Below are 19,715 nucleotides of genomic sequence, written 5' to 3'. Positions count from 1 at the left end.
ACTGATAACAGTGATTCATACAGGAGGTTTTTATATGAGACTTCACTTTATCTTCTTTTCACTCCATTTACACCTGCCTCCTTTTATTCTTTGCTTTTGAAAAGTGATTCAGCTGTCATCATAACCATTGCAAGTGTTTACCTTCCAAAATTCAGAGCAGCAGATTTCCTGTACAGAGATCTGGCTGTTTCCACCGATGTGCAGTAAGGGTTTAAGTCTGTGTTGGACTTACACTACAGTTTTTATGGACCATGCCCTCACTACATGATTTTTGCTTGGATTAAGATGGATTAAGATACAGACCAATGTACGAGGCCAGCAAAATTTCAGATTGTTCTAAAATGTGTGACGTTAATAAACACAGATTTGAAACATTGTTAATGGGTAGAAAAAAATATGCCCTCATTAAAGGAATTTTCAGGGTTCAATATAGGTTAAGCTCAATTGACAATATTTGTTGTATAATTTTGATTTCCACAGAAAATTAATTTATTTTATAAAAAAAAAAAAGAAAAAAAAAAAAAAAAGAAATGTGGTTACAGTAAGACCAGTAAGTAAGGCCAGTCCATAAACTTTAAAATACTAACTCCAAGAAAAACATTTTAAAAGTATAGCCAAAATACATAAACATGATATTTGTTAACATGGTTTTAGTTTGATAAAATTGCAGTGTAAAATGATATCCAATATTACAACTTTGTTGCCATGATGACACAACTGCTGTTTCCATTGTAAGTGCCTTACTGTACTGTTATTGTGATTTTTACATAAACATGGAACAAGCCTAAAATATTTTCTGTGGTAGTAAAAAATTATGTCTAAAAATGCTGTCAATTGAGCTTACCTTGTACTGAAACTGGAACACTGCTTAAAGTAAAAATGGTCATGAAAATAAACACAAGGCGGGGTAATTTTCCCTTCAGAAAGAGTTCATTTCTGGTCTTGACTTCAGCTGCAAGCTGCTAATTTCTGACTGTCCCGTTAACAATTGTCCATTTCTCACCATTTCTGCTAATGTGTATAATCACATTTAGAGACCCACACTAATCGTTTGGTACAGTGGGAAGGCAAGTGTGAGCCATATCAGCTGATCTGCACAGTACCGCATGAAAGAAAATGAACAGATGTCAGGTTAATTTCTTTATGTGTGTGACACATTCACTTTTGCTTTTTGTTTTCACAGGTGCCACATCCGGGTGATTGACACCTTCGGCACAGAGCCAGCTTATAATCATGAGGAGTACGCCACAATGCATGGCTACAGGACCAACTGGGGCTACTGGAACCTTAACTGCAAGCAATACATGACCATGTTCCGTAAGCCTTTTATTATGTATTTTATATATATATATATATATATATATATATATATATATATATATATATATATATATATATTTTTTATATATATATATATTTATTTATATATATATACACATACATATACATGAGACATGGTATTGGTATACACATAAATGGGGGAAATGTTAACACTAAATATGGCAGTTGTAGGAATAAAAGTACCATCTAAGAGCCGATAATGTATTTGCAACATTTGTAAGTTACTCAAAAATAATGCACTATAAACGTTTGGTTACCTATGTAACCTCCGTTCCCTGAGGGAGGGAACGGCACGTTGTGTCGGAGAAGCGACACTAGGGGTCTCTCTTGAGTGCCGATATTCACCTCTGACCTATTGAAAAGGGCCAATGAGAGTTGGCAGTCAGTATTTGCATACCCCGCCCCCGCATACGGGTATTTAAGCGGGGCAAATATGGAAGTTTAGTCAGGATTTTTCTGAGGAGCCGGAAATGGTCCGGCCACAACAGTGGCTCGGTTCAGCGACATGGCGGAGGAAAGACACAACGTGTCGTTCCCTCCCTCGGGGAACGGAGGTTACATACGTAACCAAACGTTCCCCTTCTGTCACTCTCTCCACGTTGTGTCGGAGAAGCGACACTAGGGGACCCATTCCAATCTTGCCATGTGCTGAACCGTGTACGTGAACTGCCGATACAGAGGCGGGCAGGGATTCATCCAGTGCCGCGCATCGTCTGTACCTGGCTGCACGTACCCTTCCCCAATGCCCCATACGAACATCGGGATCCTTCTAGTTACCCTGAGAGGGGAACAAGGCGATGTTTGCCAACATGGAAACGGGCCAGCCTGGCTGGGCCTGTTTTCTCTCTATGTTTCTCGCATAGAGCAATCACGGCCGGGGACCTTACACGCATATAAGGAAGGGGGTCTTACCCAGACCCTGCGGAGACCACACCTGCCCTTTTTCTTGGGGAGGAAAAGTGGTAGACACATCACACGGCCGTCTTAGGGCTCGTGTGGAAAGTATGGTGCGGTGGTAGATCCAGCCTCGAAGGGGGGAGTTGCTACAGCACGGCGACCGGGGCAGCTGTAACTGCCTAAGGGAGACACGGGGGTCCGCTCGTAAGGGGACAGAACCGTGGAAATACACACAGGGGGAGTCCGAGCAGGAGGCCTTACCTGTGGAGCACCTATACCAGTACAGGGTAGCCATCAGGGTACCCGCAGTGGCTTGGGTCGGCGAGTTCCTCCGCTGAACCGCGGACCCGGAGGGCTGGGGAGGAATCGACCAAGGTCCTGACTCGGAGTGGGGCGCCCTGGGAAAAAAGGCGCACTACTTAACCTTGACGTCAGGAAAAGGGCGCTGGGCGCAAGCGATCCACCCGGCCGGTCGGTCTACGTGTTACCGAGTTCTATGGGCTCGGACCTGAGAAAACACGAGACGCAACCGACTCAACGCGGAGGTTGTAAAACCTCGCGAAGGTGTTGGGTGTTGCCCAACCCGCGGCTCTACAGATGTCTGCTAGGGAGGTGCCCTTGGCCAGTGCCCACGAGGACGCAACACCCCTTGTTGAGTGAGCTCGGACCCGCAAGGGTAGGGGCACGGCCTGGGTGTGATAAGCCAGTGTGATGGCGTCGACAACCCAGTGGGCGAGCCTCTGTTTGGAGACGGCATTCCCTTTCTGCCGTCCCCCAAAGCAGACAAAGAGCTGCTCAGAGCGTCTGGTGCTCTGTGTGCGGTCCAGGTAAATGCACAGGGCGTGCACTGGACATAGCAACGAAAGGGCTGGGTCTGCCTCCTCCCGGGGCAGCGCTTGCAGGTTCACTACCTGATCTCGGAATGGTGTGGTAGGAACCTTGGGCACATAGCCCGGTCGCGGTCTTAGGATCACAGACGTATCTGCCGGACCGAACTCCAGGCAAGTGTCTCTGACAGAGAACGCTTGCAGGTCCCCGACCCTCTTGATAGAGGCGAGCGCGATCAGCAGGGCTGTCTTAAGAGAGAGGGCCCTGAGTCCAATTGATTCAACCTGCCAAGACTACCGAGAGATCCCAGGAGGGAACTAGGCCTGGCCGGGAGGGATTCAACCTCCGGGCGCCTCTCAGGAACCTGAGGATCAGGTCGTGCTTACCCAAAGACTTGCCGTCTACAGGATCGTGGTGGGCGGCAATGGCGGCAACATACACCTTGAGGGTGGACGGGACAGCCTCCTGTCCAACCTCTCCTGTAGGAACAGGAGCACTGACCTAATCGCGCATCTCTGCGGGTCTTCAGTTCGGGAAGAACACCAATCTGCAAACAAGCGCCACTTTAGGGCGTAAAGGTGCCTGGTAGAGGGGGCTCTGGCTTGGTTAATTGTATTCACAACGGTCGCCGGTAAGCCAGCTAGCTCTTCCGCATCCCGTCCAGGGACCAGACGTGGAGGTTTCAGAGGTCTGGGCGCGGGTGCCAGAGCGTGCCCCGTCCCTGAGAGAGGAGGTCCTTTCTCAGGGGAATTCGCCAGGGAGGAGCTGTCGCGAGAAGTCTGAGTTCCGAGAACCAAGTCCGAGTGGGCCAGTAGGGGGCCACTAATGTGACTCGCTCCTCATCCTCCCTGACCTTGCACAGCACCGGTGCAAGAAGGCTCACTGGGGGAAATGCTTACTTGCGCAGCCCCGAGGGCCAGCTGTGTGCCAGCACGTCTGTCCCAAGGGGAGCCTCTGTTAGGGCGTACCAGAGCAGGCAGTGGGAGGTTTCCTGGGAGGCAAACAGGTCTACCTGGGCCTTGCCAAACCGTTCCCAAATCAGCTGGACCGACTGGGGGTGAAGCCTCCACTCCCCGCCGGGCAGGCGTTGTCGTGATAGCGCGTCCGCTACGACATTGAGCTTGCCGGGGATGTGAGTGGCACGCAGCGACCTGAGTCGCTGCTGGCTCCATAAGAGGAGACGGCGGGCGAGTTGTGAGATGTGGCGGGAGCGTATGCCGCCTTGGCGATTTATGTACGCCACCACCGTGGTGCTGTCCGATCTCACGAGGACGTGTTTGTCCCGAACTAACGGGAGGAACTTCCTGAGGGCAGTTGATGTGCCTGGGCCTGCTGGCCCGAAGGCGGCAGTCCAGGGGAGTCCTCGGCATCAGACATCACACTCTCCGATGCAGCGGCCAGCTCATCTGCTTCGGGCTCGGGAGGATAGACAGCCGGGCCGTGAGGCGAGCCGCTATCGCCGCGAGTGTGGACGGGGACCAGCGAGCGTGTCGGGGAACGGGAGGTTCGCGGGGGCTACCCGGCGAAACCGCACCCGCTGCCGCCCCCAAATCGCCCCCAGCGCCAACCGCATCGTCCTCAATCCCGTGGGAAGAAGGAGTAATGCGGGGTGCAGCTGGGGTGGCTTCCTTTCTGTTGAAAGCAAGCCGCGACCGCAACGTGGTCATGGTCATGTTCTCGCAGTGAGAACATGAACCATCCACAAATGCCGTCTCGGTGTGATCGCGGCCCAAACACACGAGACAGCGCCTGTGGCCGTCTGAAGCGGAGAGCACTCTACCGCATCCAGGAACAACACAGGGGCGGAAGGGCATCTTGAAAAAGACGCGTTCTGAAAAGAACGTTCAACGCCGCTGTGTTTTGCTCTTTTAGAGAAATTACTCTTTTAATAGGAATTTACTCTTTTAATACACAGTGTGTGTGTGTCTGCGCTGTCGAAGCGCTCAGGGGCAACAATGCACGCCATGCAATGTAAAGGAGAAAGCCGCTGTTGTGCGCCGTCAAGATCCAACAGCATGCAGATTGTCAGAGGAAACAGGAACGTTTTAATGTGGTGTGTAACTCGCAGCAAACTGCAGACAGACCATAGGCTCCGAAAAAAATTTCTGACTAAACTTCCGTATTTGCCCCGCTTAAATACCTGTATGCGGGGGCGGGGTATGCAAATACTGACTGCCAACTCTCATTGGCCCTTTTCAATGGGTCAGAGGTGAATATCGGCGCTCAAGAGAGACCCCTAGTGTCGCTTCTCCGACACAACGTGGAGAGAGCGACAGAAGGGGAATGACTGATTACTTCTCTAAAAATTTCAGTCAGATTACTTTACTAATAACTTAATTGAAAAGAGTAATCACATTACTAATTACTAAGTTACTTCTCTCTTTTTTCATATTCAAAATAATTTCCTATATTTCCTGGATGTTCATTTTTGCACACAATTCATACCGGCACCTCACAATTCTCCCTTACAATGACATGTAAGGTGTTACTGAACATTAACTGAAGCTCCTGACCCATATCTGCATGATTTCATTCATTGCACTGTTGCCACACGATTTAGATAATCAGCTAATATCTTTGTCTGGATCTCAGTCTCAGCTTATTGTCTTAGTCAAGACCACAGTGTATTTCTTGTGCACTAAATGTGATAATTATGTCAGCCACTAATTGCCATGGTATCTACACCATTACTAAGAATTTCAAAGTCAAAGTCAGCTTTTTGTCATTTTTTTCACATCACATGACAATGGATAAAAACGTCATGATTTTCGTAACGAGATGTTGTGTTGATGTAGTGACACAAGGGGTCGCTCTAGAGAGCCCCGAACAGCTCCCATTCTTTGAGAAAATGCCAATAAGAATTAGCGAGTGGAATTTGCATGCCACTCCCCCGGACATACAGGTATAAAAGGAGCTGGAATGCAGTTCCATTCAGCTTTTGTGCTGAGAAGCCGAGACATGGTCCGGCCATTTCAGCGGCTAGTACAGTGTTATGGCAAGAGGGACACAATGTCTCATTCCCTCCATCAGGGAACAGAGGTTACAACAGTAACCATGATGTTCCCCTTCTGTCACTCACTTGATGTTGTGTTGATGTAGTGACACTAGGGATCCCTACAGAAAAATGCTACAACAGCTGAACCGTATTACGTGAACTGCTGATTCAGGTGCAAGCAGGCTGCTGCATGCGTAATAGCAGGTGCGTCAGACTGCACATAACCTCCCCCAATGCCATAAAATATGTCAAGTAGTTCCCCACATCCCTAAGGGGAGGAAGCGAAGTAACTAGCATGGGAGCAGGCCATGGCAGCTGCAGCCTTTTCTCTCTGTGTTTTCTCTCCACAGAGTATTCGATTTGGCTGGGGCCATCTAACGCTATCATACGCATTGGGGAAGGTGTTCTATTCCTTTCCTATTCTTTCAGGGGGAAAAGACCCTGTGGAGACCACATCCTGCCCAAAAGGGGAGTTCAACATGTGGCAATACGACATATGGACTCAGCAGCCGCATATGGAAGAGGTACAGTGGTAGGTCCAACCACAAATTGGGGGGACTCTACAAACACTCCGACCAGGGGAAGAGAGAGCTCTGCCCAAGGGAGACGCAGGTCTGCCGACAGGGAGATTGTACCGCGGAATTTACATCACAGGAGTTACTGGAGTAATGTGCACCTGTGGAGCACCTAACCCAGTTAAGGGCATATTAGACCCCATAGTGGAGCTGGCTGCAAACTCCTCCGCTGAGTTCACGGTTCCATAGGGCTAGGGAGGAAGGACATCCAGGGCCCACGACTTCGTGAACTTGACTGGAGGTAAAAGCACTCATTTTCACCTCAGGGGAGGGGAAAGGTGCTATACGCCAGTGATACCTGTTCCTACCTGAAAGAACACAAGATGAAATGGAGTGGTGGTGGCGTAGTGGACTAAAGCACATAACTGGTAATCAGAAGGTTGCTGATTCAATCCCCACAGCCACCACCATTGTGTCTTTGAGCAGGGCACTTAACTCCAGGTTGCTCGGGGGGATTGTCACTGTAATAATTGCACTGTAAGTCGCTTTGGATAAAAGCGTCTGCCAAATGCATAAATGTAAATCGGCTCAACCTGGAGATTATAAAATCACGCAAAGGCCCAAGAGGACCACGGAGAGATCTCATGAGGGGAAAAGGCACGGCCTGGGAGGATTCAGCCTCCGGGCACCTCTGAGGAACCTGATGATCAGGTCGTGTTTCCCTAGGGACTTACCATCCACTGCGTTGTGGTGTTCGGCTATAGCGGCTACGTATACCTTCAAGGTGCTGGGGGACAGCCACCCCTCCAGCCTCTCTTGCAGGAAGTAAAGCACTGATCCAACTGCACATCTCTGGGGGTCTTCGGCTCGGGATGAACACCAATTCACGAACATATGTCACTTCAGGGCATACAGCTGCCTTTAAAGCTGAGTGATCATGTCTACGACTGGTGGTTGGCCACTTAGATCTTCCGCGTCCTCTCCAAGGGCCAGACGTGGAGGTTCCAGATGTGTGAGCGTGGGTGCCAGATTTTGCCCCATCCCTGAGAAAGAAGTTCCTTCCTCAGTGGAATCTACCAGGGAGGAGCTGTTGCGAGGAGCGTGAGGTCCAAGAAAGTTTGGGTGGGTCAGTATGGGGCCAAGTGGGTGACTTGTTCCTTGTGCAAGAAGGCTTACTGGGGGGAATGCGTATTTGCACAGCGCCCGGGGCCAGCTGTGTGCCAGCGCGTCTGTCTCGAGGGGTGCTCCCGTCAGGGAATACCAGAGCGGGCAGTGGGAGGATTCCCAGGAAGTGAACAGGTCTACCTGTGCTTTGCAGTATCAACTCCAAATCAGCTGGACCACATGGGGGTGGAGTCTCCACTCTCCGCTGAGCATTGCCTGCCACAACAACACTTCAGCTGTTGCGTTGAGGCTGCCCGGGATATGAGTGGCCCGCAGCAACCTCAGCCACTGCTGACTCCAGAGTAGGAGATTGCAGGCGAGTTGCGACATGTGATGAGAGCGTACGCCACCGTGGCGATTTATACTATATGCTACTGTCGCTTTGTTGTCTGACCGGACCAACATATGCTTGCCCTGGATCAATGGCAATAGCCTCCGCAGGGCAAGTAGTACAGCCATCAACTCTAGGCAGTTGATGTGCCAACAAAGTCGTGGTCCTGACCAGGAACCGGCAGCTGCATGCCCATAGAACACGACACCCCAGCCCTGTTTGGAGGCTTCTGTGGTGACCAAGACACATCTGGACACTTGCTGTAGGGGAAATCCTGCCTGTAAAAATGCAAGGTCTGTACAAGGACTGAATCTTGAGCCGTGCCGGGGCAAGATGTGCTGGGTGGCCTCCATCTGCTTCTTCACCGCCGAGAACTGCTGGGCAAAGTCCTCAACGGGCTCGCCGAAAAGTTAAATCTGGGAGACGGGCACGTTGAGAAAGCAGGCTTTGTCGGCGTCCCTCATCTTGACCAGATTCAGCCACAGGTGGCGTTCCTGGACCACCAAGGTGGACATGGCCTTCCTGAGTGCTCGCGCTCTGACCTTCGTCGCCCGGAGGGCGAGGTCGGTCGCCAAGCGCAGCTCCTGCAGCACATTGGGATCAGGACTACCCACGTGCAGTTATTTTAGTGCCTTGGCCTGGTGTACCTGCAGAATGGCCATGACATACAGCTCCAGCGGCACTGTAGGCTTTGGTCGCCAGAGACGACGTAGTCCTACAGGCTCTGGAGGGGAGCGTCGGTCAATCCCGTTCATTTTGTGGGCACAGGTGCTAGAGTGGCTTTCCCGCAGAAGAAGGAAAGCCATGACAGCAAGGTTGCCATGTTCATATTCTCACAATGAGAACATGAACCATCCACAAACGTTGCCTCAGTGTCATCGCTGCCCAGACACGTGAGGCAGTGCCCGTGGCCGTCGGAAGCAGAGCGATAACGGCCGCATCCAGGAATCACACAAAGATGGAAAGGCATCATTATAAAGACGCGTCTTTAAAAAGACATTCAACGTCAATGTGCTCTAATAGAGAAAATATACCCTTTAGTAGGATTATACACTCTTTTAGCGCTGTCGAAGCGCCCGGGGGCAAAATCTGCACACGACGTGCAGAAGGAGAGAAAGCTGCTGGAAATGCACCGTATATCCAACAGCATACGCTTCTTAAGAGGTGAATGGACCGGTTGTGGAATTCAGCTCGCTGAAACATAACCGCTCGGCTCTGAAGAAAAAATCTGAATGAGTGGTTGCGAGCAGCTCCTTTTATACACATATGTCCGGGGGAGTGGCAGGCAAATTCCACTCGCCAGTATTCATTAGCCTTTTTCAAAGATCAGAGGTGTTTGGGGCTCCCAAAAGCGACCCCTCGTGTCACTACATCGACACAACGTCGAGTGAGTGGCAGAAGGGGAAGTCCAGATTCACTTTATGCTGCTTTAAAAATATCAAGGAAGAATGATAACAAAGTTCTGGTAGAACCGATTATCTATCAGCCATTGTAAACCAGTACAAAATAAACAGCAAAGTTTTATATACTAAAACACAACAATGCAATCACATAATTTCAGATGTGTACGGTACTAACCATTTCGTAATTTAATAAATGTCGGCTGATATTTTACCCAGAGTGGCACCTCAGTCTAAGTGGGAAAAGCAGCTGTTGCTCGGGCATGTGCGCATGCCTGGAAACAAGTATAGCTTACTACAGAGAAATTTCATGTTGGAGCAGGATTTGAGCTAACTTTTTTGGGATCAGCATGTAAAGACGCTGGAGTCGCAAGTTCAAATCCAGGGCATGCTAAGTGGCTCAGTCAGGCTTCCTCCAATTGGCCTGGTTGCTAGGGTGAGTAGAGTCATGTTGGGTTAACCTCCTCATGGTCACTGTAATGCGGTTCTAGCTCTCTTGGGGCATGTGGTGAGTTGTACGTGGATGCCACGGAGAATAGCATGAAGCGTCCATATGCGCTAGGTCTCAGCGGTAGTGTGCTCAGCAAGCTAAGTGATAAGATATGTGGATTGACGGTCTCAGACGTGGAGGCAACTGAGATTCTTCCTCCACCACCCGGATTCAGGTGAGTCACTATGACACCATGAGGACCTAGAGCGCATTGGGAATTGGGAATGCCAAATTGGGGGAGAAAAATTAAATAAAACAACCCTTCTGAATGCAGCTGATGGCATTGTGTAATTCTCCCAGTGTGTCCTTTACACAGCTATGATAATGAAGGCAGTAAATTTCCTCGGCAGATAGTGCAGTCGATACTTGATCAATAAATATTTGATGTTCGTAGAACAGTAACTATTAATGATCTGAGTGTTTGTGCACCAACCTGTGTTCACATACACACACAGTCCTCCTCATTTGATCTTTCCAGATGCTGAGGTTCTATATGCATGTAAACAAATGAGCCTGACCAGTTGAACAACCGAGTCGGGTATGTTGTTATGAAGCCACATTTCAGTCAAAATCAGAACGCAGCATTCCCTTAATTCCCTTTGAGTGTGCAGTCTGAGACTTAGTAAATCCATTTTATTGTCCAGTGACCTGACATTGGATGAAAAAAGTGATGGGATGGCTGGTTTAGTGGGATTATCCTTTAGCCTGACCTGGGTGCCACCTTGCTTACCGCGTTTCTGCTTCCGGGCGCACGGCTTGAACAGTGTGTACACTCAGGTGAGCCCCTAGACCCAGTTCCTGCTGGTTGCTGGATACTGTGCTTGGCTAGCTCTGCTAGCAGCGCTGATGCCACTTTAATAAGTAGGAAACTGGAGTCCTTGCCAATGTTGTACAAGGTTTCCATGCTGTATGTAGACATTGTGATGGTTGTTTAGAACAGCAAACAGTAATAAAAACCAAGGAAACACACAGTTTTGCACAGGTAGTGTCTCGAAGAGGCACTTTAGTCATCTTTAACTGAGTTTGCAAGTACTTTTTCCTCTGCGTCATCATGCATGCTTCAAAGCACTGTCTCACTCATCACATGAGGCCCTTTCCAACTTCAGTTACTAAAGCTCTTTTTGGATACTTTTCTCCGGGACTAGTGCTTTTTGTTGCTTTCAGCGTTACAGCCAAAGTTTGTATAAAACAGCCCTAACAAAAGTGTAGCTCCGATCCTGGTGTTGTAGGTTTTGAGTTGTTGTTACTATTGAATCACACATGCAAACAACGTCAGGGGAAAAATGGTCATCACTACGGGGGACTTTTGTGAGTGTGAAATCAAAAGAGAAAGTCTCCACAAGTGTGCCATTCCTCGTAAGATTTCTCATCTAGAAATTTACTAAGGTAAAAGTATCAAGACTGTAGGTGGGAAAGGGCCTGAATGTAAGAGCAAGAACTATGGTCTAACAACACAAAGCAATCATTAGTGATTTGTGGTTATAACTGCCATGTAGAGGTCAAGACTTGCAGTAGCCGTGGGACCCAATAAGCTTGTTATGTTGTGGGAGTTGTAAGTGGGAGTAGCTGGTATTTTTTTGATCAGAGATGGTCATGGAGTTATTGTCAGTACCAGTTCTCAGTTTAAATTTGAGTAGCAAAGATGAATTTGGCACTTAATGTTAACATGTAAAGAAGCCATCTATGTTTTGAGAGTTCATTTATGATGCCAAAAATCTTATAAGTATCCACTTAGAATACATTAAGATCCTATTGGATAAACTGAAATGTTATTATTTCATATACAATCTATTAGCATTTCTTCTTCTTTTTTTACCTTACTTTTATTACAGTACAAGAAGAAACCAGCTTTGTGACACCTGGGGTGTGGTTGGTGGGGTAATTAAAGGAATGGGTGTACATGCAGTGAAAATCAGTCCGATACCATGCCGACCTCTACTGAAGTGAAATTAATTGGTGTAAATAAAATAATACATTAAATCAACTTTATCAAAAGCTTTATTAGTAAGTAATAATTTTTTTTGGTAAATTAAAATCAATTTAACCATGTTTGTGTATTTATAGCCCAGTGTTATGTTCAGTCCTTTTTGAATATTAAAGTTGTATGACAGTTTTCAGTGAGTTCTGTATGCCCTGTGTTTAGATTCCTTGCTCTCTTTGGCTTTGGATATATGTTTGTATCAAGCCCATAATGTCCTCACAATAATCAAATATGGCCAAACTAATTCAATTAATTTGGTTATAAAGTAGTCTTTTAGAAAAATAAATATTTTGACATTTGTCACTTTTACGCATACAGCCTTTTCCAGAAAAGCAACTGCAATTAAAAATTTAGATCATTTGTGTGAACTCGACCCATTCGAAAATACCTGTAAATTTAGCTCTGGCGATTTCCCTGAATGAGAAGTTGTAGCATTACTTGAAAAGTTAAAGTTTTGATTTGATGTGTGAACAGAGTCATAAGATTAACGGTATGAGCACATACGAGGTAAGGATGCGCTAACTTAAAACCTGTTATACTTACATCAGAATATGTCATCAAATTGGATAGATCGTGAAATTATTCCATTTAGTCTGGGGATATAAAATAATATTTGATATTTAAGAGCCAACTGTAGATGAAATCTCATAGTTTACTATGCTCTACGCCAGCCATTGGAAATCGACCAAGCGCGGCCACAACACTGGACCTCGAAGATATATAGAATGGCGAACAAGCTTTCAAAGTGGAGAAAACATTTAACACCACTCACCTCCGAATCATGTCACAGTCTCCATCTTCCCACCCAAGACAATACCCAAATGCGCTCAGCCGGTTTCTTTTAAGGCTTAGAACAGAGAAGTAGCAACATTAACGGAGTGATCCCTGGCATCCATGTTTGTTCTGTCATTCCATCTGTCATGTGTCTACTAGAGTGGGGGCGTGTGTTTCCATACGAGTTTGTGACTGGATCAACTTGACAGCCGGATTGATCCACAGTCGTTTAGTGTGTGATATCTCATATTTGTATATCCTGTTTTTTGCTGAGTTTGAATATAGTGATAATTGTAATGCACTTTTTATTTTGCCACTATGCTTCCAAAAGAGCAGGTCTTTGGACTAATTTCATGATCCTTCAGCTCAAATAAATATAAAATATCATAATCACTATTTGGTCATATTTGATTATCAAACCTCAAAAGGCTGCAATTTAATAAAATGAATACATGGTCTGTGTACCTGTCAGTTCTGTGTGCATGCATGGGACTCATATTGCACATTCACGCAATTACAAACGTTTAAATTGCTTTAAGTTATGAATATTTCGTGCAGCCTCTCATGCCTTATTGCTTTTATAAAATGGTCACCATGTCATACATATATTCAGGGCATAATTGTTCATTAAATTCCATCCTTCCACCAGAAAATATATTCCCTTGCAGTAAACAGTAAACTAAGTATGTTGCTAGGTAACAAGAATAACTGTCACATATTGGTGTTGTGGAGTGACACAAATAGAAGTTCCGTGAAGAGGTTAGAGCTGTGCTTTATCATGAATAAAGCACAGCTGTTGACCAATCAGCATCCAGGATGGGAACTATCTGTTTTATAATATAAATGAAATGCCATTCTTCCTTGTGTTTATTTAGAGAAAACTGCGGGAAATGCATTCATGCCTTCGTTATCTTAAACTAGATCTTATTTTATTAAACATTTTAAATCTACTTGGCTACAAAGGCTGTTTGGATGAAATGATGGTGACTCAGATTTAAAATCTGAGATATTCACAAATATCAAGATACATGTCGAAAATCAATTTTGGAACTGATGTCGCCCAGCCTTACTTCGTTAACAAAAGGTTAACTTTTGAAATCATAAGTAGTTTGTAGCTTGGCATGCTGCAGTTTCAAAGTAGCTTCCCCCTGGTTAAAGACTCCAAGAACATAGAAGAGAAAACAAGAACTCAGAGTATATGCTTGGGTGAGTGTTTCGTGGGCAGCAGATGCTATAGACATGGAGCATCTGTAAGCAATAGTCCATGATGCGCTCACAGGAGGAGAGAAGCAGATGTTCTCTTATAAAGCTGCAGAGTGTTTATGTCTGTGTAGCATATGTGTATCGGAGGAAATCTGAAACACTGTTCCTCATTTAAATATATTAACGGGGTTGGGCAAAATTAGGATCTAAAGAATTGGTTCCATTTCAAATCATGATTTGGAATTTGAATTTGACATCAAATAGGATGTTGAATTGGAATTTTAATTGAACAACACATCTATTTCAACATAAGTTTTGCAAAAAATGATTATTATGAAATACATTTACATTTATGCATTTGGCTCAAGGACACAATGGTGGTGGCTGTGGGGATTGAACCAGCATCCTTCTGATTACCAGTTTATCGGTTATGTGGTTTAGACCACTACACCACCACATTATTACTTGTTCAATAAAATAAATATGCTTAGTATTCTCTCAAAACAATTACCAAAGCATTTCACTTTTTTTGGTAATTTTGCCACACAGCATCACAAAATGTCCAACACATTGTTGTCAGATAACATACTGAGGATAAATACATATTGACATCAAAATATGGCATAAATTGTAGAGCATTCTGGAAATTAAACTTTTCTCCCACCATAGATTAAAAGATAATGTATTAAATATAATAACTACATGAAAAATACAAATTCTGGCATATCAAACATTGATTAATAATGTAATTTTTTAAATATTTTTTTTATGTAAAGTTTTATGATAACATGTTTTTGGCAATTTATACTGAAAAATTAAATGTATTATTAAAAACTACACTTACAGCTGTTGACTTGATTTACATTGTGCATTTATATCTACTTTAAATTTAAAGGAGTCATGAAATGTTCTTTTTATTAGTTTTTTTTTTTTTGTTGCATTAAAACAAAATTAGTCATACATTAGAAACATATGATAATTTTGCAGCCTGTCTCTGTCCCTCTGACTGAAATGCTCAGATTTGGCCTAAGTGCCAACATCGTGCAGCCCCTCAAGTTGAGCTATTTTTGAAACTCAATAGGAAGAGACTGAATAAGCACCAAAACATTGTAGAACTAAATGTCAGGGTTGACACATGACACACATCCAAAACATTGCATCCGAATATATTAAACTGTTCATCTGTTCATCTCAAGCACAACTCAACTCATAACATTTCTACACTGGACGTGAGAGTTGCATCGCATAAAAAGCAATAGAACCCTTTATGCGTCCATTGCGCCACATCGACAGTAAACAGATGTCCCACTCCATTTTGCACTACACAGGTGTCCTTTGTATGTCCATTTAGGATGAATCTCCCATGACAGGCCCAATCTGAGCACCAGTGGGTGGGGCCAAGAGTGCAATTATGGAAAACTAGGCATTGCAAATGCAGATGTATTTGTCCTTGTGACGTCACAAGTTCCAGGAATTCCAAACAAGCTGTTTTTTGCAGCTGTGTTTAAATAAATGCTCTTGTTCTATTAAGGAAGTTTTCAGTTCTGAAACATACAGTATGTTTTTTATAGTGCAATGACCTCTTAATGCAGCCTTTTGTTAAAATCAGTCTACACTCTTTACCCCATAATGACAAAGCAAAAGCCAGATTTTTGATAACTTTGCAAATGTATTAAAAAGAAAAAACTAAAATATCACATTGATATAAGTGTTCAGGCCCTTAACTCAGTACCTGGTTGAAGAACCTTTGGCAGCGATTACAGCCTCAAGTCTTTTGGTGTATGATGCGACAAGGACACCTGGATTTGGGAATTTTCTCCCATTCTTCTCTGCAGATCCTCTCAAGCTCTGTCAGGTTGGATGGGGACCATCAGTGGACAGACATTTTCAGGTCTCTCCAGAGATGTTCAATTGGGTTAAAATCTGAGCTCAGGCTAGGCCTGAGTTGTCCCTAAGCCACACTTGCGTTGTCTTGGCTGTGTGCTTATGGTCATTGTCCTGTTGGAAGGTGAACCTTCGGCCCAGTCTGAGGTCCTGAGTGCTCTGGACCAGATTTTCAATAACGATATCGCTGTATTTTTCTGTGTTCAGCTTTCCTTCAACCCTTACCAGTACCCCAGTCCCTGCCACTCGCTTCACCATTGAGATGGTATTGTGCAGGTGATGAGCGGTGCCTGGTTTCCTCCTGACATGACGTTTGGAATTGAGGCCAAACTGTTCAATCCAGGGAATCTTGTTTCTCACTGTCTGAGAGTCCTTTGTTCCATGTTGTTTATACTTGCATACTTTTGTTTGTACAGATGAATGTGGTACCTTTAGGTGTTTGGAAATGGCCACAGTTCCACAATTATTTTTCTGAAGTCTTGGCTGATTTCTTTTGATTTTCATTTAATTTGATCATCATTCCATGATGTCAAGCAAAGAAGCACTGAGTTTGAATGTATGCCTTAAAATACATCCACAGGCACACCTCCAATTCAGTACACCTCCTATCAGAAGCTAATTGGTTAATTGTCTAAAGGCTTGACATGATTTTCTGGAATTTTCCAAGCTGCTTAAAGGCACAGTTAACTTCTGACCCACTGGAATTGTGATATAGTCAATTAAAAGCGAAAAAATTTTGATTGTAGATGTCCCAAATGACCAAAACTATAGTTTTCTAATATTAAATCTGTGGAGTGGATAAAAAATGCTACCTCAATTCAAATTTAGGAAATTAGGAATGTTAAAGGTATTCTCAATTGCAAACAACCCTGAAAGATGCAACAAGAAAGCTTCTCTCTTCTTTTACATTTAAAATTCTCTTAAAATGCATTAAGTGGTCTTAATGTACTGCAGTGACGTTTATGAAATTAGAAATACTCTTTTTATCTCTCACAGCACACACCCCTGATAACTCCTTCATGGGTTTTGTGACCGAGGAAGTAAACCAGACTGCAAGAATGAACATACAGAAAGACAAAGTCAACAACATGGCTGTGGTTTACGGCAAAGAGGCCAACATGTGGAAGGTGAGAGTGCATGCATCCAATAATAACCAGTCAAACCAAAGCTTTTCGCAATATATTTATTTCTGCTGAAAATTCAAGGAAAAATTTTATATACATTAAAAAGCAATAATATGCATAGTTTTCCATAATGCAGTGAATTAAATACTTCACAAATTATAAGTACACAATCTAACTTGACAACATGAAGCAGAGCTCTATAATAAAGTATCTTAAACAACATCACTGCATTTATCAGCAGATTAATCGTTCCAAAGCAGCTTTGTAGAAGCTTAAAGTCTTAAAGCCCCCCAGTGAGCAAGTTAAAGGTGACTTTTGCAAAGAAAAACAAACACTTTATAGGCTAGAGTTAGTGGAGAAAAAAAACATTGAGAGGAACCTGACCTCTGGCTTTTGGTTATATGTACATAATCAGAGGTGGGACCAAGTCATTGTTTTGCAAGTCACAAGTAAATAAGCAAGCCCAAGTTAAGTCCCAAGTCCTCAACTTCAAGCATCAAGTCTTAAACAAGTCATTAGTGCTCTTTGCCAAAATTTGTATCAGAGTATTAATTACTATAGTAATTACACCCTCCACAGTATTAGCACGTTTTAGCACCATATGTGCACTTTTTAGATGGTCCCTTATCACACCCTCCAGAGTTTAAGCACATTTTAGCACAGTGGGTGGACTTTTCAGACGACCCCTTAACCATCATAAGCAAAATGTCCTACTTAATGTTAAATTAACGATCTGGAACAATATTGCCACAACACATCTGAAGACAGTGCATCTGTTAACTGGTTTCAGCAATGAGCCTTGCAAAATAATTCATGCCAAAACTGTAGTTGCTGTGCTCTGAGCTCTGTGGACATAAGTAGCTAGCTAGCTAACCACACTAACAAGATAAGTTAAATGCTACTGAACCATACCTGACGTGTAACAGTTAACAATCTTAACTTAACTCTACCTGTGGGTTTTCAGATGCCTCACAAAAGTTGTTGATGAAGCTTCTTTAATTTTGAACCACAGGTTCTGCATGTTACAATCCTTTTGTTTACTGGGGAAATTAACCTTTGATTTGCTGCACATTTTTTAATGTACAACTTTATAACAATCCAGTACACAAGTCTGTGTTTGTAGCCTGCTAGCCTTTTTAGCATTGCTCATCTTTCAGTTTTCAGCATTTAATATTGTAACAATCTTTGGTTTTATAAGGTATAAAGTCTTACCTAGTCAGAGGGCTCGAGTCCAAGTCAAGTCGCAAGTCTACTTTGATTATGTCGAGTCGCAAGTCATCAAATTTGTGACTCGAGTCCAAGTCTAGTCCAAGTCAAGTCCAAGTCAGGTGATTTGAGTCCACAACCCTGTACATAATACAATATTACAGTAGGCCTATTAAGCGGTTTGAGCAAAAAAGGTTTATCTAATGCGCACAAGTGTTTTGCTTATATCTGTTTACATTTCGACATCAAAAGCAGTAAGTCTCATGTAATCACAAGTTTCTTATGTTGGTGTTTTTTTTAATAAGCTGGATTTTGATAGTTATGACCGTCTTGTTGTGCATATGATCATGCTCAGTGTCAGCTTAGAGATGCTGGCTGTTAATTACAACTTGCTGCTGCTTATTGTGCCTCGTAATTCCACTGATTTGCGTGGGAATGTCAGTGTAAATAAAACAAATTGTTTGATGTACTGTAGCAGTGGGACATGACACCTTTGTTTGGCAAATTCAAACACTTTAATGCTATATTCTACTTGGTGTTTGCCATCTGTCTTCAAGCTCCAAACTGGCCTATGTAGACTAGTTGCTCTGTTTTCCTGTGATCGCTTGGCACCACCTCTCCAGGGAGGAGACTGTTTTGCAGCTCTCAATGTTGCATTGCTTGGTTTTAATCACACTTGTTTCAATACATACAATACAATATATTTGTACACCCCTACTTCACATTATGTAACAATAAAAGACTCAAACCAAATATAGTTTTGACTCTAAATTCTGATTGGATGAACCATGTTTTAGCTGATATCCACTCTCTTGTGAACACAAATCAGAATTCCACAATAGCTGTGCAAGTTGTGATGTTGCTCTGCACTTGTAAACAAGTAAACTCCATTTTACTTTGTGCCTTTAATGACTATATAAAAAGTGTTTCTCACATGTTAATAACGTGAAGTAGTATGCAATTAATAAGCAACATATATTACCCATGCAAATATATCTACTGTGGTATATGATTGATTGATTGATTGATTGATTGATTGAAATTTTTCTAAACACATAATCACACAGAACTACATAAAATTCAAATAGATAAGCATAACACAAAAATCATAGAATCTCACATAAAAGATAAAGGACATTTTACATTTGGCAGACACTTTTATCCAAAGCGACTTACAGTGCAATTATTACAGGGACAATCCCCCCGGAACAACCTGGAGTTAAGTGCCTTGCTCAAGGACACAATGGTGGTGGCCGTGGGGTTCGAACCAGTGACCTTCTGATTAACAGCCCTGTGCTTTAGCCACTACGCCACCACCACTCCAGTCACTCCATTTTAAGGAAAGGAAAAGGAAAAATTTAATTGAAGTGACTCATAGGTAAATATCGGTGCACTTTTCAGCCTTGCTAATGAAACATTACAAATTCTACATTTCTGAACATTGGGACACTCAAGACTCAATTATTTGAACATGATTATGAGGTCACGCATTCAAATACAGCTGGTATTAATAAACAGCTTTGCTGTATAACATTTTTTTTTTTTGTTGTGTGATACTATGAACAAGAAATTACATGAATTA

General features: G+C 43.8%; 1 protein-coding gene across 1 annotated transcript in view; it reads left to right on the top strand.

Moving 5' to 3' along the window:
- Positions 1-19,715, top strand: part of LOC127653319 (alpha-1,6-mannosylglycoprotein 6-beta-N-acetylglucosaminyltransferase B-like) — a 200,123-nt gene that overhangs the window by 157,687 nt on the left and 22,721 nt on the right. Inside the window, exons 10-11 of the mRNA XM_052139970.1 lie at positions 1,184-1,317; positions 16,800-16,930. Of these exons, the coding sequence (XP_051995930.1) occupies positions 1,184-1,317; positions 16,800-16,930 (265 nt within the window). The remainder of the gene's footprint in view (positions 1-1,183; positions 1,318-16,799; positions 16,931-19,715) is intronic.

This window comes from Xyrauchen texanus, chromosome 12 (assembly GCF_025860055.1).
Source record: "Xyrauchen texanus isolate HMW12.3.18 chromosome 12, RBS_HiC_50CHRs, whole genome shotgun sequence".
Classification (NCBI taxonomy): Eukaryota; Metazoa; Chordata; class Actinopteri; order Cypriniformes; family Catostomidae; genus Xyrauchen; species Xyrauchen texanus.
Note: the sequence above shows the minus strand (reverse complement) of the source record. Positions and strands in the feature narration are given on the sequence as shown.